This window comes from Pristiophorus japonicus, chromosome 8, assembly GCF_044704955.1.
Source record: "Pristiophorus japonicus isolate sPriJap1 chromosome 8, sPriJap1.hap1, whole genome shotgun sequence".
NCBI classification, from domain to species: Eukaryota; Metazoa; Chordata; class Chondrichthyes; family Pristiophoridae; genus Pristiophorus; species Pristiophorus japonicus.
In genome coordinates this window covers 33,977,614-34,001,864 of record NC_091984.1, presented here as the reverse complement: position 1 = coordinate 34,001,864, position 24,251 = coordinate 33,977,614, and the positions used below count along the sequence as shown (strand labels likewise).

The window sequence follows — 24,251 nt, the reverse complement described above, 5'->3', positions numbered from 1 at the left end:
AGATTGTCAACCGACCTGCCACTTGTAAGCGGCTTGTTCGCCCGCCTCTCCTCCCGCCTTCATTAAAAACAGAAATGGGAAGGTTTGAGATGGGTTGGGTTCCTGTTTAGGAATTTGAATTCCCCACCCGAACCAAACCAAATCAACCCATTGTTGGGGGTCAGAATTACCCCCTTATACTGTCAATACAAGTGTACTGCAATTGCCGCTAAAGGATGAAGAGCAGGAAATCACCATGCAGAGACCTGCAGCTGCTGGGAGAAGAGGATGAAGGAGGGGTGAGTGCAGGAGGCCTTGCCGAATGCGCATCTTCAGTTAGTGCACTGCAAAGTTCCACAAGCAGCAAATACTGGATGACTAGGTAAACTGGTGGCAACAGAGAGATCATCAAATCGTGCCATGGAATCTTCCAATTCCACCTGAGCAGTTGGATAGGACCTGAGTTTAATGCCTGCTCTGAAAGATAGCACTTTTGCTAATCCAACATTTGTGAGATACTGAAGCAAAGTGTTAGCCTACATTAATAGCTCAAATCTGAAATGGTGCTTGAACCCGCAAATTTGAGTCAAAGGCAAGTGTTCTACCAACTGAGCCATGGTGGGACTTATTTTGGCCACAACGTGTTGATACAGCAAGGCAGAGCCAAAGCAGAATCAGGAACTAATATATTGCCTTTTGATAGGAACTTGTATCACATGCTGGTTCGATGACAAGATAGTTCCTCAAAGTATTTAGCCTAGTTATCTTGTTTGCTAAATGGTGCCCTGTATTAGCAAAGTCCCAGATTTGAGGATGACCTCGAACATGAATCCAACAGTGAGCCGTGATTGTGACATTTCTTCTGGCGTTTTATTCCTATACAAGTATGAATGTTTGGTGGAGATGAAAGTCTTATGTTTTCTTATTCTCACTCTTGCTTCCACTGTAAATATTTTTGCCTCGTGTGTCGGTTTTTCTTTATTTGTTCCCAGATACCAGGTTTGGAGTCAGAAATATTTTGTATAAAAGCACTCGATAGGGAAAGGTTTCCTATGAGTTACACTCAACTTTACAAAAAAATGGATAGCATTTCAGAAACTTATTTCTGTCAAATGAAGGGTCATATTTAGGACTTATGCCAAAAGTGGATGAGCAGCAAATGTGAAGCTGATTCACAAAGACAGGAATGTTATACATGTTGGGAACTACATGCAGCTTATGGTTGAGTCTTGCACACGCAGGGATGTATCTGTGACTGAGGCTGAAAAGTCTCTCCAAAAGAGTAGACATTCTTCCTTTTTTTCTTGTTCTATTACTATAGATGTGGAGTAAGGTTAAGAACTTGTATTTCACCAACAGTACAACAGCACATAATGAAACTAATTCCAGCGTCATCTCAGTGGTCATATTTATAAAAACCTGGTAAAGATTAAGTGTGATCTAGTTCAATAGTCTTTTAGTGGGACCTCTCAGTCTCCTTTTTGCATGACTTATTGTGCCTATAGTGTATGGATTATAATAAACTTGAAATTTAAAAATCTACTTCAACTACAATTTTTGCAAGGCTATAGGGAAAGAGCAGGGGACTGGGGCTAATTGGATAGCTCTTTCAAAGGCTCAGTATAGGCATGATGGGCTGAATAGCCTCCTTCGGTGCTGTAAGATTCTATGATTTATAGTGAAATACTTGAGTGTAACATCATGCTGGCTCGATTGTTATAGACCTTTATTTGGCATTTACTATTTTTCCACATTATAAACCACATTCTCACTCAATGTCTACAGTTTCCTACAATGCATTCAACAGAATTCAATACTGTACATTAAGGTACATCATTAAAATACATTCTAATTGAGTCATGCATGTTACTAATCTGGAAAGTGTTTAAACCCAAACCTAGCATTTGCATATCTGTATGTAATTTTACTTGGAAGAAAACAAATTTATTATATATACTTCTAGTTTCACATTTCTACTTCTAAAAATCTTGCATTTATTGGTCACCCAACAAAATATCAAAATCAGACATGGCAAGTTTAGATTTAATATTTTGGAAAAGGCCATTTACTTAATTTTAACAAGCATTTAAAAAATACCGTAATTAAATTTAAGAGTTTAAAGTTACTTTGTTTGAAAATAACTTGAAAACATTTTTTTAAGTTTATTTTCAGCAGTCTACAATAAAAAATATGAAACAATTCTCTGCGATTCAAAAGGGCAGTAAATTTTCGGTGCTTATTTGGTCCAGTATGTCAGTTAAGTACATTTTATGCTAGTCCACTATATTCCAAAATACTCTTAGAAATTAGACCAAAATGGGTTTTTACACGAGCTTGGTCAAAGATGCGGATGCACATTAAGCCCAAATTTCCATGATGGATTACATAGTAATGTTCTTCAAAATCCAAAATAATACCACATTTCTTTTGGCTTCGTTATGGAGGATTAAGTAAATACTGTTTATCCTCAAAAAGGCACAAGCTTTCGTGGAAAACAGTAAAAATAATAGGGATATACACAATTGCCTTTAAGAACTCCAGATATATAGTTTCTAAAAATAACATTTGCATAAAAGAATGTGTAATAGTTCAAAAAAATTATGCATAGATTACACAAAATGGAAAACCCAATGTTGCAATATTCTCAATGTGGTACATAATATTACCAATCTTCAGAAATAATTGAGATGGCGGTTCTGCAGGGCAACCCAACATTACGGTATAGATATAATTTTTAAAATGTTAAAAGCTCTTTGATGGGTTAGAATAGTCAAGTCTCAGGAAAAAAAAAGAAAATTTCCCTCCCGATTTTAATTTGGGGTGCTAGAACAGAGTAGGGGCTGGGAGAATGACAAGCTCTCATGGCCGTGCCAGCAAAAGGCACAGACCATTTTAACCCCCGAGCATCATATTCCAAACCAGACTCCGAGTTATAATAATGGTCGGCGAGAACGGGATGATGAGCACTCTGCCCCTATTTTAATCACTCGCAGCCCCGATATCGTTGGGTGCAGAGGGGTGGGGTGGGGGGGCTAAAATTAAGCGATAGTTCTTAGATACAAGGCAATGAACTGAATTAATAATTAAACAGATGAGAACATTGCCACATTTAAAGAAATGGGGGTGAAACTGGTCTTTGGCGTTTGCACAAAATGGAACTGAACTCCATGGAAAAGAAAATGGGCGGGTGTAAAACGTTTAGTTTTAGTTATCACCGGTTTTGTGCTACCGTTGGAGACCAATTTCACCCAAATGTGTTTTTATTTCAAATAAAGTTAGAGAAAACGGAGACCAATCTAACAAAAGTAATAATGAATAATAAACCTCAAAAGAATTAAAAAATTGTCCAATCCAATGGCAGTTTATTGGCATGTTACTCCACTAATGTGACACCAGACTGTTGGCACCTAAAATATCCAATAGAATTCCCCAAATAGGGAAAGGATGAGAGAGAAAAAGAATGATTTTTATCAAAGTGTTTAACATGACTGTAATTCTACCAAGACATGATTTACTTAAGGCAGTTAAGTTCATTTAAGATACCATTCTTCCATTTTATGGTAAATGATTATCTCAATAACATTCATCTGCACCAATAGCTGATTTTGCAAAGGCATTAATTGAGCAGGACCTGAGGTTTAAAATTGATAATTCCAATGATCTGCTTATTCTTTGGATTGTAGAATGTTCAAGTCATCAAAAATAATTGAAAACATGTAAGTAGAGTAAATAATATTGTTCCATCAAAAGGGTAAAAAAGATTAAACAGAGTCCAGTATTTGTCCTTAAATACACACAGCACTTCTGGTCAGAAAAAGTAATACTTGATTGAAGCAGCTCAGCCAAATTCCAGATATGTTTCTATGCGTTGTCTTTACCATTCTTGTCTGTGTCGATCTCAGTTTGTTGAGAGGCCAGGAAAGACTCCCATGTAGCTAGGCACTAAAACACAAACATTTTTTAAAATAAATATAAAATTGATAACTCCATAAACCTCCAAAAATATATAGATGCCAGCAACCTAAAATGAAATCAAAAGATGCTGGAAACAATCAGGTCAGTTAGGATCCGAGGAGAGATCAGATGAGGTAACAGTGCAAGTGTGGACCCTTTGTTATAACAGATGCTGCCTGACCTGTTGAATCTTACAAGAACAAACAGAAATCGAACTATACTGTACAAAGCAAATCATTTCAAAATTAGGAAAAGTGCTTTTACACTAAACCAGTTTTATATATATACACACACACCACACACACAAGTTGAGCGCCCAGGAGAAGTCGAGATAGTGTAGTCTTTAGGTCAAGCAGGATTAGAGGCTCAGGCTGCAGATGTAATTCATTCCCATTTTCAAATGATATATTCTGCCTTTATTTCTATATTTAGGGAAGTTAGATAAGTATGAGGAAGAAAGGAATAGAAGGATATGTTGATAGAGTGTGAAGAAGTCAGGTGGAAGGAGGCTCCTGTGGAGTATGGACACTGGCATAGTTGATGTGGTGTATTTGGACTTTCAGAAGGCTTTCGACAAGGTCCCACACAAGAGATTAATGTACAAAGTTAAAGAACATGGGATTGGGGGTAGTGTGCTGATGTGGATTGAGAACTGGTTGGCAGACAGGAAGCAAAGAGTAGGAGTAAATGGGGACTTTTCAGAATGGCAGGCAGTGACTATTGGGGTACCGCAAGGTTCTGTGCTGGGGCCCCAGTTGTTTACATTGTACATTAATGATTTAGACGAGGGGATTAAATGTAGTATCTCCAAATTTGCGGATGACACTAAGTTGGGTGGCAGTGTGAGCAGCGAGGATGCTGCTATGAGGCTGCAGAGTGACTTGGATAGGTTAGGTGAGTGGGCAAATGCATGGCAGATGAAGTATAATGTGGATAAATGTGAGGTTATCCACTTTGGTGGTAAAAACAGAGACACAAACTATTATCTGAATGGTGACAAGATTAGGAAAAGGGGAGGTGCAACGAGACCTGGGTGTCATGGTACATCAGTCATTGAAGGTTGGCATGCAGGTACAGCAGGCGGTTAAGAAAGTAAATGGCATGTTGGCCTTCATAGCGAGGGGATTTGAGTACAGGGGCAGGGAGGTGTTACTACAGTTGTACAGGGCCTTGGTGAGGCCACACCTGGAGTATTGTGTACAGTTTTGGTCTCCTAACTTGAGGAAGGACATTCTTGCTATTGAGGGAGTGCAGCGAAGGTTCACCAGACTGATTCCCGGGTTGGCGGGACTGACATATCAAGAAAGACTGGATCAACTGGGCTTGTATTCACTGGAGTTCAGAAGAATGAGAGGGGATCTCATAGAAACGTTTAAAATTCTGATGGGTTTCGACAGGTTAGATGCAGGAAGAATGTTCCCAATGTTGGGGAAGTCCAGAACCAGGGGTCACAGTCTGAGGATAAGGGGTAAGCCATTTAGGACCGAGATGAGGAGAAACTTCTTCACCCAGAGAGTGGTGAACCTGTGAAACTCTCTACCACAGAAAGTTGTTGAGACCAATTTACTAAATATATTCAAAAAGGAGTTAGATGTAGTCCTTACTACTAGGGGGATCAAGGGGTATGAAGAGAAAGCAGGAATGGGGTACTGAAGTTGCATGTTCAGCCATGAACTCATTGAATGGCGGTGCAGGCTCAAAGGGCTGAATGGCCTACTCCTGCACCTATTTTCTATGTTTCTATAGACCTGCTGGGTCGAACATCCCGTTTCTGTGCTGTAAAATGCTATGTAATAATAGAATCTGTCAGAATCCGACGTGGTCATGCTGTAATTACAACCTCCTAGCAATGGTGGCACACCACCTCCACTTGAAATATTCCTAAACTTATCTTCCCTTCTCTCCACCTTTAACAACCTCTTAAATCCATCTTAGAACAATCGGTGGCTAACTAAAGAAAGTATAAAATTGAAAACAAAGGAATACAAAGTGGCCAAGACGAGTGGGAGGCCAGAGGATTGGGAAACTTTAAAAAGCCAGCAAAGAATGACTAAAAAAAATTAAGAGACAAGAGACAAAAGATAGATTATAGGTTCAATTTTCACCAGTGATTTGCGTCGTTTTTTTGGAGCAGGCTGTTTTTTTCTGGCCTAACTTAAAAATCCAGTTTCCTTAATCAATTTGCGTTACGATTTTTTTTAGGTTGTTTTTTTTTCATCCAAAGGAGGTGGAACCAGCCACCGACGCCAATTCTGGCCATTTAGGGAACCTTGGCCAGCTGATAGTTACTCCATTTCTGCATAGTACCAGTGTATGTGGCCTCTCCAGAAAACCCTTGCGGAGAGTTAAAGAAATCAGCGTAGGTAAGTAAATCGGAGGCCATTTGGCCTGGGCTAGGGAGCGGACCAGGAGGGCACTCGTGGCCAAGGTCAGCGGGGGAGGGAGTGGACGGACCGGCAAGCTTGGAATTAAGTAGGGAGAACTAAACTCCTTCAGTCCAATTAAATATACTTTGCCACGTTATTGGAAGTTGCCCCCCTCTCCAGGAGACAGTAAGATCTCCGATCTAGGGACCTTCTCCGGCTGCATACAAATTTAGCCTGATAAAACAACAAATAAGTCCGATCTGATTGCTCGAAAAATTATAATTAAGGGGTCCTCCCACACAACCAAATCTTTGATCCACAACACGGTGGTGCCATATAAAAATTAAAATTATAAAAAATAATAATCGGTGGTTTCGGCCATATACAGACAGGCTCCAACAAGCAGCAGCAGCAGACAGTCGATTCAACAGCAGTAAATAAGCAGCAGACCCGATCTCCACCGATTTTAAAAGCTGCATTAAATCAACTTCTCCCCCCCCGCCTGACAATTTAAATATAGTTTACAAAACTATAAATGAGTAAACTTATAAAATCGGGATAGACTCACAGATAGCCTGCAGTGTGCTGGGACAAATCAGCATTCGGTCTAACAGTGGATACAACTCCCCAGTTCCAGCAGACTGATTCCATAGACTTTTAAAGCTGAGCTAAACTCGGAGCTGTACTGCGCATGCACGTCATTGAAGTGACGTCAAAAAGGAACTTTTTTTTCCCTGCACATGCGCAGAAGGCACGGCTGCGTTTTTCGGCTCAGACAGCAGGCTCCATCCCCCGAGGTGACTGGACACGCTGTGTGGCTCCAGATTGCAGTTTAAATATCAGGGAAATATAGTACAATTATTTCTGGGGCATTTCTGGACCTTAAAACCCGGCGTAACTCTGGCAATACGCCAGAAAACGGGCTTGGGCAAAATTGAGCCCTCTGAAAATAAACTAGCGCGAAATATAAAAACAGATAATAAGAGTTTCTACAGGTACATAAAGTAAATGTTGGTCCCTCAGAAGAGGAGACTGGGAAATTAATAATGGGGAACAAGGAAATGGCAGAGACTTTGAACAAATATTTTGTATAGGCCTTCACGGTAGAAGACACTAAAAACATTCCAATAGTGGATTAATCAAGGGGCAATGGGGAGGGAGGAACTTAATATAATCACTATCACTAAAGAAGTAGTACTCGGTAAAATAATGGGACTAAAGGCAGAAAAGTCACCTGGACCTGATGGCTTGCATCCTAGGGTTTTAAAAAAAGTGGCTGCAGAGATAGTGGATGCATTGGTTGTAATCTACCAAAATTCCCTGGATTCTGGGGAGGTCCCAGCAGATTGGAAAACCGCAAATATAATGCCCCTATTTAAAAAAAGGAGGCAGACACAAAGCAGAAAAATATAGACCAGTTAGCCTAACATCTGTATTGGGAAAATGCTGGAGTCCATTATTAAGGAAGCAGTAGCAAGACATTTGGAAAAGCATAATTCAATCAGGCAGAGTCAGCATGATTTTATGAAAGGGAAATCACGTTTAACAAATTTGCTGGAGTTCGTTCAGGATGTAACGAGCAGGGTGGATAAGGGGGAACCAGTGGATGTGGTGTATTTAGATATTCAGAAGGCATTCGATAAGGTTTCACATAAAAAGGTTACTGCACAAGATAAAAGTTCACGGGGTTAGGGGTACTATATTAGTATGGATAGCGGATTGGCTAACAGAAAACAGAGTCGGGATAAATTGGTAATTTTCCAGTGAGTGACTAGTCGGGTGCTGCAGGGATCGGTGGCTGGGGCTTCAACTATTTATAATGTATATTAATGACTTGGATGAAGGGACCGAGTGTGATGTAGCCAAGTTTACTGATGATACAAAGATGAGTGGGAAAACAAATTGTGAGGCACAAAAATCTGCAAAGGGATATAGACAGGCTAAGTGAGTGGATAAAAATTTGGCAGATGGAGTATAATGTGGGAAAATATGAGGTTATCACTTTGGCAGAAAGAGAGAGTGAGGAGAGGCAATATAAACTAAAGGGTGAAATTCTAAAGGGGGTGCAGGATCAAAGAGACCTGGGGATATATGTGCACAAATCGTTGAAGGTGACAGGGCAGATTGAGAAAGCGGTTAAAAAAGAATACGGAATCCTGGGCTTCATAAATAGAGGCATAGAATACAAAAGCAAGGAAGTTATGAAAAACCTTTATAAAACACTGGTTCGGCCTCAAATGGAGTACTGTGCCCAATTCTGGGCACCGCACTTTTGGAAGGATGTGAAGGCCTTAGAGAGAGTGCAGAAAAGATTTACAAGGTTCCAGGGATGAGGGACTTCAGTTATGTAGATAGACTGGAGGGGCTGAGGTTGTTCTCCTTAGAGCAAAGAAGGTTGAGAGGAGATTTGACACAGATGTTCAAAATCACGAGGGGTCTCGACAGAGTAGAGAGAAACTGTTCCCATTGGTAGAAAGGTCGAGAACCAGAGGACACAGATTTAAAGTGATTAGCAGAAGAACCAAAGGCGATGAGGAAAAGCTTTTTTACATAGCAAGTGGTTAGGATCTGGAATTCACTGCCTGAAAGGGTGGTAGAGGCAGATTCAATTGCGGCTTTCAAAAGAAAATTTGAAAGAACCGGAAGGAAAAAACACTGCAGGGCTACAAGGAAAGGGTGGGGGAGTGGGACTGGCTGAAGTGCTCTTGCAGAGAGCCGGCACAGGCTCGAATGGCCTCTGTCTGTGCTGTAACAATTCTATGATTCCATGATACTTCTCTGAAAATTATTCTCCATCACACTTTTGTCAATTGTACACAATTTGTACTTGCATTTTAAGATCAACGTATTGTTCTTTATGCATTTATTAGCAAGATTAGGGTTAATATTCTTTTGTAACATAAATGCCAAATTGTCTTAGTTTGTTGGTACCTTGAACTCCAAACATATCGTTGCTGCCATCAGAAACAGCATTCGACTGAACTACCATCACATCACATCTATAAGAACCTTGCTGGTTCTCATTTTTAAATCTTATCTTACTGCATATTTTTTCATGACCACATGGGACATCTTCTAGAGGGCAACTCACAATACATTTAAAAATGCTCACCTTCAAATCTAATTGTGAGTGGCCTGTAGCTAATGACTTCTGCTAAAGTTTGCTTGATACTTTTTAGCACATTTGATTACTGCAATAATTGAAGATGGATTTTTCAATATTGGTTTTGTTGAAAAAAATGTTGAATGTACTGAGCACTCTGATTCCTCTAGATCTTCCGGAATCGATCCTAATTAAGCATTCAAAGTGAGTGCCCAACCTGAATTAGGGTGCCTGCTGGGAACTCGGTCTATGAGAAATGGAGAGAACAAAGAAAGGCGGGGGGGGCAAAATATCTGGAGCATCTATAACTCTTGAGACTAGCAGTAAATTAAATACGGGGGGAGGGAGAAATTCAGGGCGTTTGCGCCTCCAGTTAACGGCGATGGGGCACAGATGACTTTTCGCCCGGGCGCAGCGCTGCTACTGACTCCCGCGGGGGTTTAACGGTGGTAACCAGTAGTGCCCCGCTGGGCTGGCGATGACAAGATTATCACCGTGCATAGCGACCAGTTTTCGCCCCGGAGTGAAAATTCGGTAGTGCCCCCTGAAGCTGCCGTGGGCGGTGCATGTGACAGCTTCAAGGGGGCGTATACTGGGCTCGAGGCTGCTCGCGGGATGATAATTACAGGAGAGGTGGGGAATGTAGAAATAAAATAGCTGACTTAACGCTCACGCCCTTCTTCCTCCTTGATCACGGGTTCCATGCTGTGATCTCGCAGCCTGGCACTCTGGCTGTGTGCCGGACTGCTGCCATAGCACCCCACTCCCTGGTGGTCCACAGAGTCAGCAGCTTGGTCCTCCCCTTTAATGAAGCGGCAGGCCCGGTCTACTCGGCAGCGCTATGCGTCCCACCACGTAACGATACACCCTTCATAGAGTCCTTCCGCCCTGCTCCCACCCCACAGAGCAAGTGCAGCATGATAAGTTTGTGCTCAAATTTCTCAGGGGTGGTAAGCAGAACATAGGTCGCGGGGCAGGACTTCTGCGCCTGGCGCAGGAACTCCCGCCATACGGCTGTTACTGCCCATGAAAGGGGCGGTACACAATTTCAGCCTGAAGGTGTTTTTGTGAAGGAGAAACATTAAAGCAGAACATCCTAATCGTTGATATAATAATGAAACAGTAGCAGCCATGAACACACCACTTCATGATCACAGCTATAGGACTGCTGCTTCAGGAATTGGGCAAGATTTGGTAGTGCAGAGCACTTGTGCCACATGAAGGCAATAAAGGTTTTTTTTGAGGCGGTGATGGAAAGGGACAATCCAGGGAACCTGGCAGATGAGAATAAATGTTTGCCAGCCTGAGATAATCTGCCAACATAAGAATGCCCAGTATTTCCTATGCAAACCAGATGGGCATGTCAGAGTGAGTATTTCCCCTCAATCTACTACACCTCGACTAGCTGTATATAAAAAAAGACTAACTTTACAGCTCTTTCATAATTTCCTGTACATGCCTATACTGCAGCAGAGCAAATGTTCTAGTTACAAATAAAAATTGGAACTAATATTGAAATTGTCGTGTGTCAGTCATGGCTCAGCGGTAACACACTAGCCTTGGAATCAGAAGGTTGTGGGTTAAAATTCCACTCCAGGGACTTGAGCACTAAATCTAGGCTGACACTCCAGTGTAGTACTGAGGGAGTGCTGCACGGTCAGAAGTGCCATCTTTCGGATGAAACGATAAATCGAGGCCCCATCTGCCCTCTCAGTGGAAGATAGAAGACCCCATGGCACTATTTTGTAGAAGAGTAGGGGAGTTATCCCCGGTGTCCTGGCCAATAATTATCCCCAACCAACACCTAAAACAGGTAATTTATCTCAATATTTGAGACACCTGCCGGTGGGCAAACTGGCAGTCAAGTTTTCTCCATTACAAGTGAATATACTTAATTGGCTGTAAGGCACTTTGGGCATCCTGAGGTCATGAAAGGTGCTATAGAAATGCAAACAATCTTCAAAGAAAATTTAGGTGAATGATATTGTTTTTCGCACATGTGCTGAAATGTAGGATGGACACTAGGGTGTCAATGTTCGTGGTCGCCAAACTTCTAGCATCTCAGCACTAAGCTATTTGCAGAAGAGGGAGCAAACCTAAACGTATTAAGCCTTTAAGTTGCTTAAAAAGGCCATTCAAAACCATGGGGATTGAGAATATAGACTTGGAGGGTGAAACCATGATGAGGTTACTGTTTCTCAGGATGCTACATCTGCAGCAATCAAAAAGAGGGGAGGGATAGAACTACTCACCCAGCTCTGCACTGCATCTAAACAGCATTTCAAAACAACCTAACAGAACATGCAGTGCAAGTTCCAGCCCAATATAGTGTGACCCTGAAACAATGCACTGCCAACGCTAGAAACAATTACATTCTAAGCCATGGGAAAATAACAAAATAGTTTTAAAGCAGGGGAACAGCGCAACACCATTAATTGTAGAACGACAAGCTGCGATCCTATGTGCACAGGTTGTTATTTTACAGAAAAACAATAACAGGACAGTCATCGTTCATTTCTTTTCATTGGTATGTTTGCTCATTTATATCCACATTGCTTTTATTCAACACAAGTCAGAATGGTGACTCAGTCTAGTCTGCCGATTTTATTGCAGTTGAGTTTATCCATGCTTCAGCTTCTGCAGAGCTCCTACCTACCACTTCTCTCACACACAAAAGGTCTGCTACTAGGCAACTGAGATGATATTAATCCAGACTAGAGTGAGTTTTATAAAGGCAATCCAGTTTTGAAAATAAATACACTCATACCACATGAAAGTCTACTGAAGATTAATAGTTTTGACGAAAATCAAAGAAAGGACAGTTTACTTTTTATTCGTTCCGGGATGTGGGCGTCGCTGATGTCCTGCTAGGTGTTAGAGGTCGTGGGTTTGGAAGATACTGTCAAAGAATCCTTGGCGAGTTGCTGCAGTACATCTTGTAGATGGTACACACTGCAGCCATGGCACATCGGTGATGGAGGGAGTGAATGTGAATGCTAATCAAGTAGCTGCTTTTTGGTGATGGTAATGCCGTTGAATATCAAGGGGAGGTGGTTAGATTCTTGCTTGTTGGACATTGTCAATGCCGTGCACTTGTGTGGCGCGAATGTTACTTGACACTGATCAAACCAAGCCTGAATGTCATCCAGGTCTTGCTGCATGCGGGCATGGACTGCTTCATTTTCTGAGGAGGTGCGAATGGAACTGAACACTGCAATCATTAGCGAACATCCCCACTTCTGACCTTATGATGGAAGGATGATCATTGATGAAGCAACTGAAGATGGTTGGCCTTGCAAACTGCCATGAGGAACCCCTGCAGCGATGTCCTGGGACTGTGATGATTGACCTCCAACAACCACAACCATCTTCCTTTGTGCTAGGTATGACTCCAGCTGGTAGAGTTTCCCCAATTCCCACTAACTTCAATTTTACCAGGGCTCTTTGTTGTCACACTCAGTCAAATGCTGCATTGATGTCAAGGGCAGTCACTCTCATGTCACCTCTGGAATTCAGCTCTTCTGTCCATAATTTGGACCAAGGCTGTAATGAGGTCTAGAACTGTGTGGTCCTGGCAGAACCCAAACTGAACATCGGTGAGAAGGTTGTTGGTGAGTAAGTGCCACTTGAAAGAACTGTCCACGACATCTTCATCACTTTGCTGATGATTGAGACTAGACCGATTGGGGCAATAATTGGCCGGATTGGATTTGAAACATAGAAACATAGAAAATAGGTGCAGGAGTCGGCCATTCGGCCCTTCGAGCCTGCACCGCCATTCAATGAGTTCATGGCTGAACATGCAACTTCAGTACCCCATTCCTGCTTTCTCGCCATACCCCTTGATCCCCCTAGTAGTAAGGATTACATTCACCTCTTTTTTGAATATATTTAGTGAATTGGCCTCAACAACTTTCTGTAGAGAATTCCACAGGTTCACCACTCTCTGGGTGAAGAAGTTTCTCCTCATCTCGGTCCTAAATGGCTTACCCCTTATCCTCAGACTGTGACCCCTGGTTCTGGACTTCCCCAACATTGGGAACATTCTTCCTGCATCTAACCTGTCTAAACCTGTCAGAATTTTAAACGTTTCTATGAGGTCCCCTCTCATTCTTCTGAACTCCAGTGAATACAAGCCCAGTTGATCCAGTCTTTCTTGATATGTCAGTTCCGCCATCCTGGGAATCAGTCTGGTGAACCTTCACTGCACTCCCTCAATAGCAAGAATGTCCTTCCTCAAGTTAGGAGACCAAAACTATACACAATACTCCAGAGTGTGGCCTCACCAAGGCCCTGTACAACTGTAGCAACACCTCCCTGCCCCTGTACTCAAATCCCCTCGCTATGAAGGCCAACATGCCATTTGCTTTTTAACCGCCTGCTGTACTTGCATGCCAACCTTCAATGACTGATGTACCATGACACCCAGGTCTCGTTGCACCTCCCCTTTTCCTAATCTGTCACCATTCAGATAATAGTCTGTCTCTCTGTTTTTACCACCAAAGTGGATAACCTCACATTTATCCACATTATGCTTCATCTGCCATGCATTTGCCCACTCACCTAACCTATCCAAGTCACTCTGCAGCCTCATAGCATCCTCCTTGCAGCTCACACTGCCACCCAACTTAGTGTCATCCGCAAATTTGGAGATACTACATTTAATCCCCTCGTCTAAATCATTAATGTACAGTGTAAACAGCTGGAACCCCAGCACAGAACCTTGCGGTACCCCATTAGTCACTGCCTGCCATTCTGAAAAGTACCCATTTACTCCTACTCCTTGCTTCCTGTCTGACAACCAGTTCTCAATCCATGTCAGCACACTACCCCCAATCCCATGTGCTTTAACTTTGCACATTAATCTCTTGTGTGGGACCTTGTCAAAAGCCTTCTGAAAGTCCAAACATACCACATCAACTGGTTCTCTCTTGTCCACTCTACTGGAAACATCCTCAAAAAATTGCAGAAGATTTGTCAAGCATGATTGCCCTTTCACAAATCCATGCTGACTTGGACCTATCATGTCACCTCTTTCCAAATGCGCTGCTATGACATCCTTAATAATTGATTCCATCATTTTACCCACTACTGAGGTCAGGCTGACCGGTCTATAATTCCCTGTTTTCTCTCTCCCTCCTTTTTTAAAAAGCAGGGTTACATTGGCTACCCTCCACTCGATAGGAACTGATCCAGAGTCAATGGAATGTTGGAAAATGACTGTCAATGCATCCGCTATTTCCAAGGCCACCTCCTTAAGTACTCTGGGATGCAGTCCATCAGGCCCTGGGGATTTATCGGCCTTCAATCCCATCAATTTCACCAACACAATTTCCCGACTAATAAGGATTTCCTTCAGTTCCTCCTCCTTACTAGACCCTCTGACCCCTTTTATATCCGGAAGGTTGTTTGTGTCCTCCTTAGTGAATACCGAACCAAAGTACTTGTTCAATTGGTCTGCCATTTCTTTGTTCCCGGTTATGACTTCCCCTGATTCTGACTGCAGGGGACCTATGTTTGTCTTTACTAACCTTTTTCTCTTTACATATCTATCGAAACTTTTGCAATCCGTCTTAATATTCCCTGCAAGCTTCTTCTCGTACTCCATTTTCCCTGCCCTAATCAAACCCTTTGTCCTCCTCTGCTGAGCTCTAAATTTCTCCCAGTCCCCCGGTTCGCTGCTATTTCTGGCCAATTTGTATGCCACTTCCTTGTCTTTAATACTATCCCTGATTCCCTTGATAGCCACGGTTGAGCCACCTTCCCTTTTTTATTTTTACGCCAGACAGGAATGTACAATTGTTGTAGTTCATCCATGCGGTCTCTAAATGTCTGCCATTGCCCATCCACAGTCAACCCCTTCAGTATCATTCGCCAATCTATCCTAGCCAATTCATGCCTCATACCTTCAAAGTTGCCCTTCTTTAAGTTCTAAACCATGGTCTCTGAATTAACTGTTTCATTCTCCATCCTAATGCAGAATTCTACCATATTATGGTCACTCTTCCCCAAGGGGCCTCGCACAACGAGATTGCTAATTAATCCTCTCTCATTACACAACACCCAGTCTAAGATGGCCTCCCCCCTAGTTGGTTCCTCGACATATTGGTCAAGAAAACCATCCCTTATGCACTCCAGGAAATCCTCCTCCACCACATTGCTTCCAGTTTGGTTAGCCCAATCTATGTGCATATTAAAGTCACCCATTATAACTGCTGCACCTTTATTGCATGCACCCCTAATTTCCTGTTTGATGCCCTCCCCAACATCACTACTACTGTTTGGAGGTCTGTACACAACTCCCACTAACGATTTTTGCCCTTTGGTGTTCTGCAGCTCTACCCATATAGATTCCACATCATCCAAGCTAATGTCCTTCCTAACTATTGCATTAATCTCCTCCTTAACCAGCAATGCTAGCCCACCTCCTTTTCCTTTTATTCTATCCTTCCTAAATGTTGAATACCCCTGGATGTTGAGTTCCCAGCCCCGATCATCCTGGAGCCACCCCAATCACATCATATTTGCTAACATCTATTTGCACAGTTAATTCATCCACCTTATTACGATACTCCTTACATTAAGACACAGTTTTCAGGCTTGTTTTTTTAACACCCTTTGTCCTTTTAGAATTTTGCTGTACAGTGACCCTCTTTGTTCTTTGCCTTGGGTTTCTCTGCCCTCCACTTTTCCTCATCTCCTTTCTGTCTTTTGCTTTTGTCTCCTTTTTGTTTCCCTGTCTCCCTGCATTGGTTCCCATCCCCCTGCCATATTAGTTTAACTCCTCCCCAACAGCACTAGCAAACACTCCCCCTAGGACATTGGTTCCGGTCCTGCCCAGGTGCAGACCGTCCGGTTTGTACTGGTCCCACCACCCCCAGAACCGGTTCCAATGCCCCAGGAATTTGAATCCCTCCCTGCTGCACCACTGCTCAAGCCACGTATCCTGCGATTCCTACTCGGACTAGCACGTGGCACTGGTAGCAATCCCAAGATTACTACTTTTGAGGTCCTACTTTTTAAATTTAGTTCCTAAAATTCGTTTTGTAGGACCTCATCCCTTTTTTTAAACCTATGTCGTTGGTACCAATGTGCACCACGACAACTGGCTGTTCTCCCTCCCTTTTTAGAATGTCCTGCACCCGCTCCGAGACATCCTTGACCCTTGCACCAGGGAGGTAACATACCATCCTGGAGTCTCGGTTGCGGCCGCAGAAACGCCTATCTATTCCCCTTACAATTGAATCCTCTATCACTATCGCTCTCCCACTCTTTTTCCTGCCCTCCTGTGCAACAGAGCCAGCCACGGTGCCATGAACTTGGCTGCTGCTGCCCTCCCCTGATGAGTCATCCCCCTCAACAGTACTCAAAGCAGTGTATCTGTTTTGCAGGGGGATGACCACAGGGGACCCCTGCACTACCTTCCTTGCACTACTCTTCCTGCTGGTCTTCCATTCCCTAGCTGGCTGTGGACCCTTCTCCTGCGGTAAGACCAACTCGCTACACGTGCTACTCACGTCGTTCTCAGCATCGTGGATGCTCCAGAGTGAATCCACCCTCAGTTCCAATTCCGCAACGTGGTCCGTCAGGAGCTGGAGGCGGATACACTTCCCGCACACGTAGTCGTCAGGGACACTAGAAGTGTCCCCGAGTTCCCACATGGTACAGGAGGAGCTTATCACGTGACCGAGCTCCCTTGCCATGACTTAACCCTTAAATACACTTAAATTGGCAACAACAATGTTAAAAGTTACTGACTGATATAAAAAAGAAAGAAAAAGAAAAGCTACTCACCAATCACCAGCCAATCACTTACCCCCTTGGCTGTGACGTCACCTTTTGATTTCTTTCTCTCCCAGCTGGAGCTGTACAAGTATGCCTCTCTCGACGGTCCCCGGACTGCCTGACTGCTGAGCCTTTATCGGCCGCTGCCTCTCGCCGACTCCCGCCTCTCTCGACGCTCCCCGGACTGCCCGACTGCTGAGCCTTTATAGGCCGCTGCCTCTCGCCTGCTTTTTGTGGATAGGACATACCTGGGCAGTTTTCCACATTGTCGGATAGATGCCAGTGTTGCAGTTGTACTGGAACAGCTTGGCTAGAGATGCAGCTAGTTCTGTAGCACAAGTCTTCAGCACGACAGCCGGGATGTTGTCAGGCCCATAGCCTTGGCTGTATCCAGTGCGCTCAGCTACTTCTTGATATCATGTTGAGTGAATCAAATTGGCTGAAGACTGGCTTCTGTGATAGTGGGGAATCTCAGGAGGCCGATTATGGTTCATCCACTTTGCACTTCTGGCTGAAGATGGTTGCAAACACTTCAACCTTGTCTTTTGCCCTTGCGTGCTGGACTCCACCATCATTGAGGATGTAGATATTCATGGCGCCTCCTCTTGTTAGTTGTTTAATTGCCCACCACTATTCATGACTGGATGTGGCAGGACTGCAGAGCTTTGATCTGATCCATTGACTGTGGGATCGCTTAGCTCTGTTTATAGCATGCTGCTTCCGCTGCTTAGCATGCAAGTTCTGTGTTGCAGCTTCCCTAGGTTTGTACCTCATTTTTAGGGACGCTTGGTGCTGCTCCTGGCATGCTCTTTTGCACTCCTCATTGATCAAGGGTTGGTCCCTTGGCCCGATGGTAATGGTAGAATGATATATATGCCGGGCCATGAGGTTACAGATTGTGGTGGAATACAATTCTGCTGCTGCCCCACAGCGTGTCATGGATGCCCAGTTTTGAGCTGCTAGATTGGTTTTGAATCTATCCCATTTATCATGGTGGTAGTGCCATACACCACGATGGAGGGTGTCTTCAGTGCGATTGTGCGATGATCATTGCTACCAATCCTATCATGGAAAGATGCATCTGCGACAGGTAGATTGGCGAGGTCAAATAGGTTCTTCCCTCATGTTGGTTCTCTCACCACCTCCCGCAGGCCCAATCTGGCAGCTGTGTCCTTCAGGACTCGGCCAGTTCGGTCAGTAGTGTTGCTACCGAGCCACTCTTGGTGATGGACATTGAAGTCCGACACCCAGTGTATATTCTGTGCCCTTGTTACCCTCAGTGCTTCTTTCAAGCGGTGTTCAACATGGAGGAGTACTAATTCATCAGCTGAGGGAGGGTGGTAGGTGGTAATCAGCAGGAGGTTTCCTTGCCCATGCTTGACCTGATGCCATGAGACTTCATGGGGTCCTGAATCAATGTTTTAGACTGCCAGGGCCACTCCCTCCCCTCCCGACTGTATACCACTGTGCCGCCACCTCGGGTGGATCTGTCCTGCCGGTGGGATCGGACATACCCAGGGATTGCGATGTAACCCCGCAAAGATTACCACTCCTTGAATGTGCAGTTGGTATGCGACCATGCTCAGCACATCATGATGGTGAATGTCTGGTACCCTGGCAGCAGTCGTGCTTTTATTCTGTGCCAGTCCACTGTTCCCTCAGTCTTCAAGCCACCACGGCTATTGGGCAATATGGGCTATCCTTCAAAGGCAGTCCCTCGGAATCGAGGAAGGTTTGCTTCCACTCTCAAAGGGAGTTCTTTGATGGCTGAACAGTCTGATACGAGAGCCACAGACCCTGTTACAGATGGGACAGATATTCGTCGGGGGAGGGGGGTCAGTAGGGCTGGTTTGCCGCGCGCTCCTTCCGCTTGGCCTCTTCATGCTCTTTGCATTGAGACTCGAAGAGCTCAACGCCCTCCTGGATGGATTTTCTCCACCTCGGGTGGTCTGCGGCCAGGGTCGCCCAGGTGTCAGTGGTGATGTCGCACTTTACCAGGGAGGCTTTGAGGGTGTCCTTATAACGTTTCCACTGTCCTCCTTTGGCTCGTTTACCATGAAGGAGCTCCGCATAAAGCATTTGCTTAGGGAGTCTTGTATCTGGCATACGTACTATGTGGCCTGCCCAGCGAAGCTGATCGAGTGTGGTCAGTGCTTCAATACTGGGGATGTTAGCCTGGTCGAGGACACTGATGTTGGTGCACCTGTCCTCCCTGGGGATTTGCAGGATCTTGCGGAGACATCGTTGGTGATATATCTCCAGTGACTTGAAGTGCCTTCTATACATCGTCCCTGTCTCAGATCCATACAGGAGGGCGGGTATTACTACAGCTCTGTAGACCATGAGTTTGGTGGTAGATTTGAGGGCCTGTTCTTCAAACACTCTCTTCCTCAGATGGCCGAAGGCTGCGCTGGCGCACTGGAGGCGGTGCTGAATCTCATCAACAAAGGCAGACATTGATGTGGAGAGGCTCCCGGGATATGGGAAATGGTCCACATTGTCCAGGACCACGCTGTGGATCTTGATGACTGGAGGGCAGTGCTGTGCGGCGGTGACAGGCTGGTGGAGGACCTTTGTCTTACGGATGTTAAGCGTAAGGCCCATGCTTTCATATACCTCAGTGAATACATTGAATACATGGGCTATCCACTGAATACCTGATTCATGACTCTGCTGCGCAACCCACACACACATGGGCATCATGTATATAATGAAAGCCATACTGCCACACGGAATCTGATAAAGCAGACCATTAGCATCCTGAAACAATGCTTCCCCTGCCTGGACTGCTCTGGAGGAGCCCTGCATTACTCACCAGAGCACGTCTCAAGATTCGTTAAGGTCTGCTGCATGCTCCACAACCTCACCATCATGAGGGCACAGTCCTTGCCACCAGGCATATGGCCGGGGGGGGGGGGGGGGCGGGGGGGAGAGAGGAAAGAGGAGGAGAAAGCTGGAGAGGAGGAGGCAACCCAGATAGCCCCCTTCTGCCCAGGCTGTGATCGACTCATCTGACTGTGGTGCCAGTAAACGCAGCCTCAATTACCCAGAAGTTCCACACCTTACCTTCCCTTAGTTACTGACCACCACAGCATCCTCTTGGCCACTTGCTGAAATAAAAGCCACCGCAAAATAAACAGTCCAATCCAACTATATACATCAATTCATCCAATATTACATTAAGTCAACTAATCACCCTTGTGCGTTCTCTTAGTGCCTGTCTTCCGTGTGCCTTTGCCTGTATTAGTCTTCCTACAAAGTGCATGGCTGGTGAAAAGCTGCTGACTTTGTGGGGGAGACTGCAGATGGCCTTAGAGGTCAATCTCCAGCAGTTCCCCAGCCTGCGTCACCTTGGCATGGGCAGCAGCAGTCTGGGCTGGCTGGCTGACAGACAGACAAACAGTCCATGGAGGAATGCCAGTGGTAGGAGGCAAATGCTGTCATTGAGAGAGGATAGCAAGTTTGTACTCCAAAGAGCCACTGTCACTTCCCCGGGCGGCGTCTGTTGGAGGACAGAATGCTGAACTGCTGAGAGACATTACAAGCCCCTTTCCACACTGGTAAATGCAGCCACGATAGGAGCAATCTGGGCTTGTGTGCCAGAAAACCAAGCCTTCATGAGAGCAGTCTGAGCTTTTACTGCAATACTCAGACGTTGGGTGGCTTCTGCTTTTGCTGCAATGGAAGCTGAGACATTAGCCATCAGATGCTGCATTATGGTTGGGTTCACAAGTGTGCTAATGGAGAACACGAGAATTAAGAGTAGGAGGAGGCCATACCGTTGCTTGAGCCTGCTCTGCCATTCACTAATATCATGGCTGATCTTCAACCTCAACTCTACTTTACCACCCTATCTCCATACCCTTGATTCTCCTAGAGTCCAAAAATCTCTATCAACCTTGAATATGCTCAATGACTCAGCATCCACAGTCCTTTGGGGTATAGAATTCTAAAGATTCACAACTCTCCGAATGAAGAAATTCCTTCTCATCTCAGTCTTAAATGGCTGACCCCTTATCCTGAGGCCATAGCCCCTATTTTGCCCAGCAATTTTTCTGGCGTTGAAGGGCATTTAAAAGTTTCCCTAATGTTGGGGTGGCGGCGCCGACTGCCAGCGCCAGAGTGATTGGCGCCATACATTCTGGCGCTGGTGTATGCTAAAAAGCAGTTTACGTGCCCTTTCTGGCCATAAGGCCACTTTCCCCAATAACGTTTTTTATTGAAACCGCGCAGACACACATGCAACACCGTTGGAAAAAGCCTTACCTACACTTAAAGAAATCGGCGCTAGCCCGCTCCTAATCCCCGGCCGAAGGACCTCCCTGGCTACTTTCTATCAACAATGCAGTTTGAATATAATTCAGCTAAAAAAAAACTTACATTTAATGCTCCTCCTTCGTTGAGAGAACTGCAGGCAGGCAAATTAAACAGAAATCTTCACCACTTGCCTTTTCCATCGAAGTTTCAAGTGGCTAAAAATTTCCAAAGATAATACAAAAGTGCAGCGAAGCCTTCTTATTGCAAACGGCAGCCAAAATCAGCACATCAACAGGAGGTATCCTTCAAAAACACCCTGGGCAGCCTTTTCTAATTCTTCTACGCAGCCGACTCAACCCGCTGTCATCACTGGTCGAAGATTTTTTTTTCTGCACATGCGCAGTGAGTTTGTCTGTCTTTTCTTTTTAAAGCGCATTGCCAGAGCATTTTAGGCGCACACTGTCAGCACTGCCCCCCCGCCCCCCGCCCCCACCGAGACGGATTCGGGTAGCACTGGCGCGACATTCAGATTTTCTTTGCCGAAAACTAGCGATTTTCCCCCCCGGCGTACAACGAAGAGTACAGGTGCGTGGACACCATAATTTTTGTTTGGGGAGAATTTGGGCCTGTTGCCCAAATTCTGGGGGGTCTGGAACTCACTGCCTGAAAGGGTGGCAGAGGCAGAAACCCTCATCACATTTAAAAAGTACTTGGACGTGCACTTGAAGTGCCGTAACCTACAGGGCTACGGACCGAGAGCTGGAAAGTGGGATTAGGCTGGGTAGCTCTTTGTCGGCCGGCGCGGACACGATGGGCCAAAATGGCCTCCTTCCGTGCTGTAAATTCCTATGATCCTATGCCCCTACTTTTAGACTCTCCAGCCAGGGGAAACAACCTCTTAGCATCTACCCTGTCAATCTCCCTCAGAATTTTATATGTTTCAATGAGATCAACTTTAATTCTTCTAAATGATAGAGACTATAGGCCCAATCTACTCACTCTCTCCTCATAGGACAACCTTCTCATCCCAGGAATCACTCTAGTGAACCGTTGTTGCACTACATTTTCCCTCCTAGCTTTGCATCATCAGCAAACTTGGATAAATTACACTCAGTCTCGTCAAGTCATGAATATTGATTGTACATAGCCGAGGCCCAAGCACTGATCCTTGCGGCACCCCACTAGTTACAGCCTACCAACCTGAAAATTACCCGTTTATCCCTACTCTGTTTTCTAATGCTTACCTTCAGTGTACCTTTGCCTGTCCTAGCCCAGTGGCTGCAGGATAGCTGGTGAAAGGTTGCTGACTTTCAATGGAGATGCTGATTGCAGATGGCCTTGAAGGACAGCCTTGAACAGCTCTGGTCCTAGAAGGCCTGGCTTCAGACTGCACCATTTCAGCTTGAGCAACAGCTGTCTGGTCTGGGCTGGGCTGGCTGACAGGCAACAGCACTGGTGGGGTGGAAGGGTGAATGCTGCCATCCAGAGATGCTCCATGGGGCCACTGCTGTTCCCCAGGGTGGCACCTCGGCAATCCTCGTAATCTGTTGGAGGACTGATTGCTGGACTCCTGCAACACTCTGCAAGTCCTTTTGAACACTTTATAGGATCCATTGCCCCCCTCCCACCCTAACGGTAAATATTGGATTATGAAATATAAAAATCCAGAGCTGCATTACAGCCCGCAAAAGGAGCTGGGCAGCAAGGCGTTAATTCAAACATTGCAGCGAAAGCATGAGACTGGAAGACCAGAGACAATGATGCAGGATACCTGCCATTTGATCTAATCAACACAGACAATAACCCAGAAGGACTTTCACACCTTCACTGGTCCCTATCAAGAAGGAAGAGAGGACATTCACACATTCATCAACTGTGGAGCCAGATCTGTTAGCAGGGAAGGTTGCATTGTCAGAAAGACCTTATCATACAGACAGGCTGGTATCAGTGTAAGCCCAGACAATGGGCTGGATCCATGAACCATTTGAACATGAATGCTACTAGAAATCAACATCTAAATATGCAGTCACCTTGGGAAAGTTGCATTGTCACAAAGACCATATCATACAGACAGGCTGTGGTCAAGGTAACCGAGGCGTATGAAAGCATGGGCCTTACGCTAAACATTAGTAAGACAAAGGTCCTACTCCAGCCTGTCCTCGCCGCACAGCACTGCCCCCCACTGCGTGGCCCTGGACAACGTGGACCACTTCCCCTATCTCGGGAGCCTCCTATCAACAAGAGCAGGCATCGATGATGAGATCCAACACCGCCTCCAGTGCGTCAGTGCAGCCTTCGGCCGTCTGAGGAAAAAAAAAGTGTGTTTGAAGATCAGTCCCTCAAAACTGTCACCAAACTCATGGTCTACAGGGCCATAGTAATACCCGCACTCCTGTATGGCTCAGAGACGTGGACCATGTACAGTAGACACCTCAAGTCGCTGGAGAAATACCACCAGCGATGTCTCCGCAAGATCCTGCAAATCCCCTGGGAGGACAGATGCACAAACATTAGCGTCCTCGTCCAGGCCAACATCCCCAGCATTGAAGCACTGACCACACTTGATCAGCTCCGCTGGGCAGGCCACATAGTTCGCATGCCAGACACGAGACTCCCAAAGCAAGCGCTCTACTCGGAACTCGTCCACGGCAAACGAGCCAAAAGTGGGCAGAGGAAACGTTACAAGGACACCCTCAAAGCCTCCCTGATAAAGTGCGACATCCCCACTGACACCTGGGAGTCCTTGGCCATAGACCGCCCTAAGTGGAGGAAGTGCATTCAGGAGGGTGCTGAGCGCCTCGAGTATC

General features: G+C 45.1%; 1 protein-coding gene across 6 annotated transcripts in view; it reads right to left on the bottom strand.

Moving 5' to 3' along the window:
- Positions 1-1,683: 1,683 nt before the first annotated feature.
- The window catches only part of snx7 (sorting nexin 7), a 119,530-nt gene continuing 96,962 nt past the window's right edge, over positions 1,684-24,251 (bottom strand). For all 6 annotated transcript variants that reach the window (XM_070886652.1, XM_070886653.1, XM_070886654.1 and 3 more), the window contains one exon: positions 1,684-3,921. In XM_070886652.1, coding sequence (XP_070742753.1) covers positions 3,841-3,921 — 81 coding nt within the window. In that variant the 3' untranslated portion in view covers positions 1,684-3,840. The remainder of the gene's footprint in view (positions 3,922-24,251) is intronic.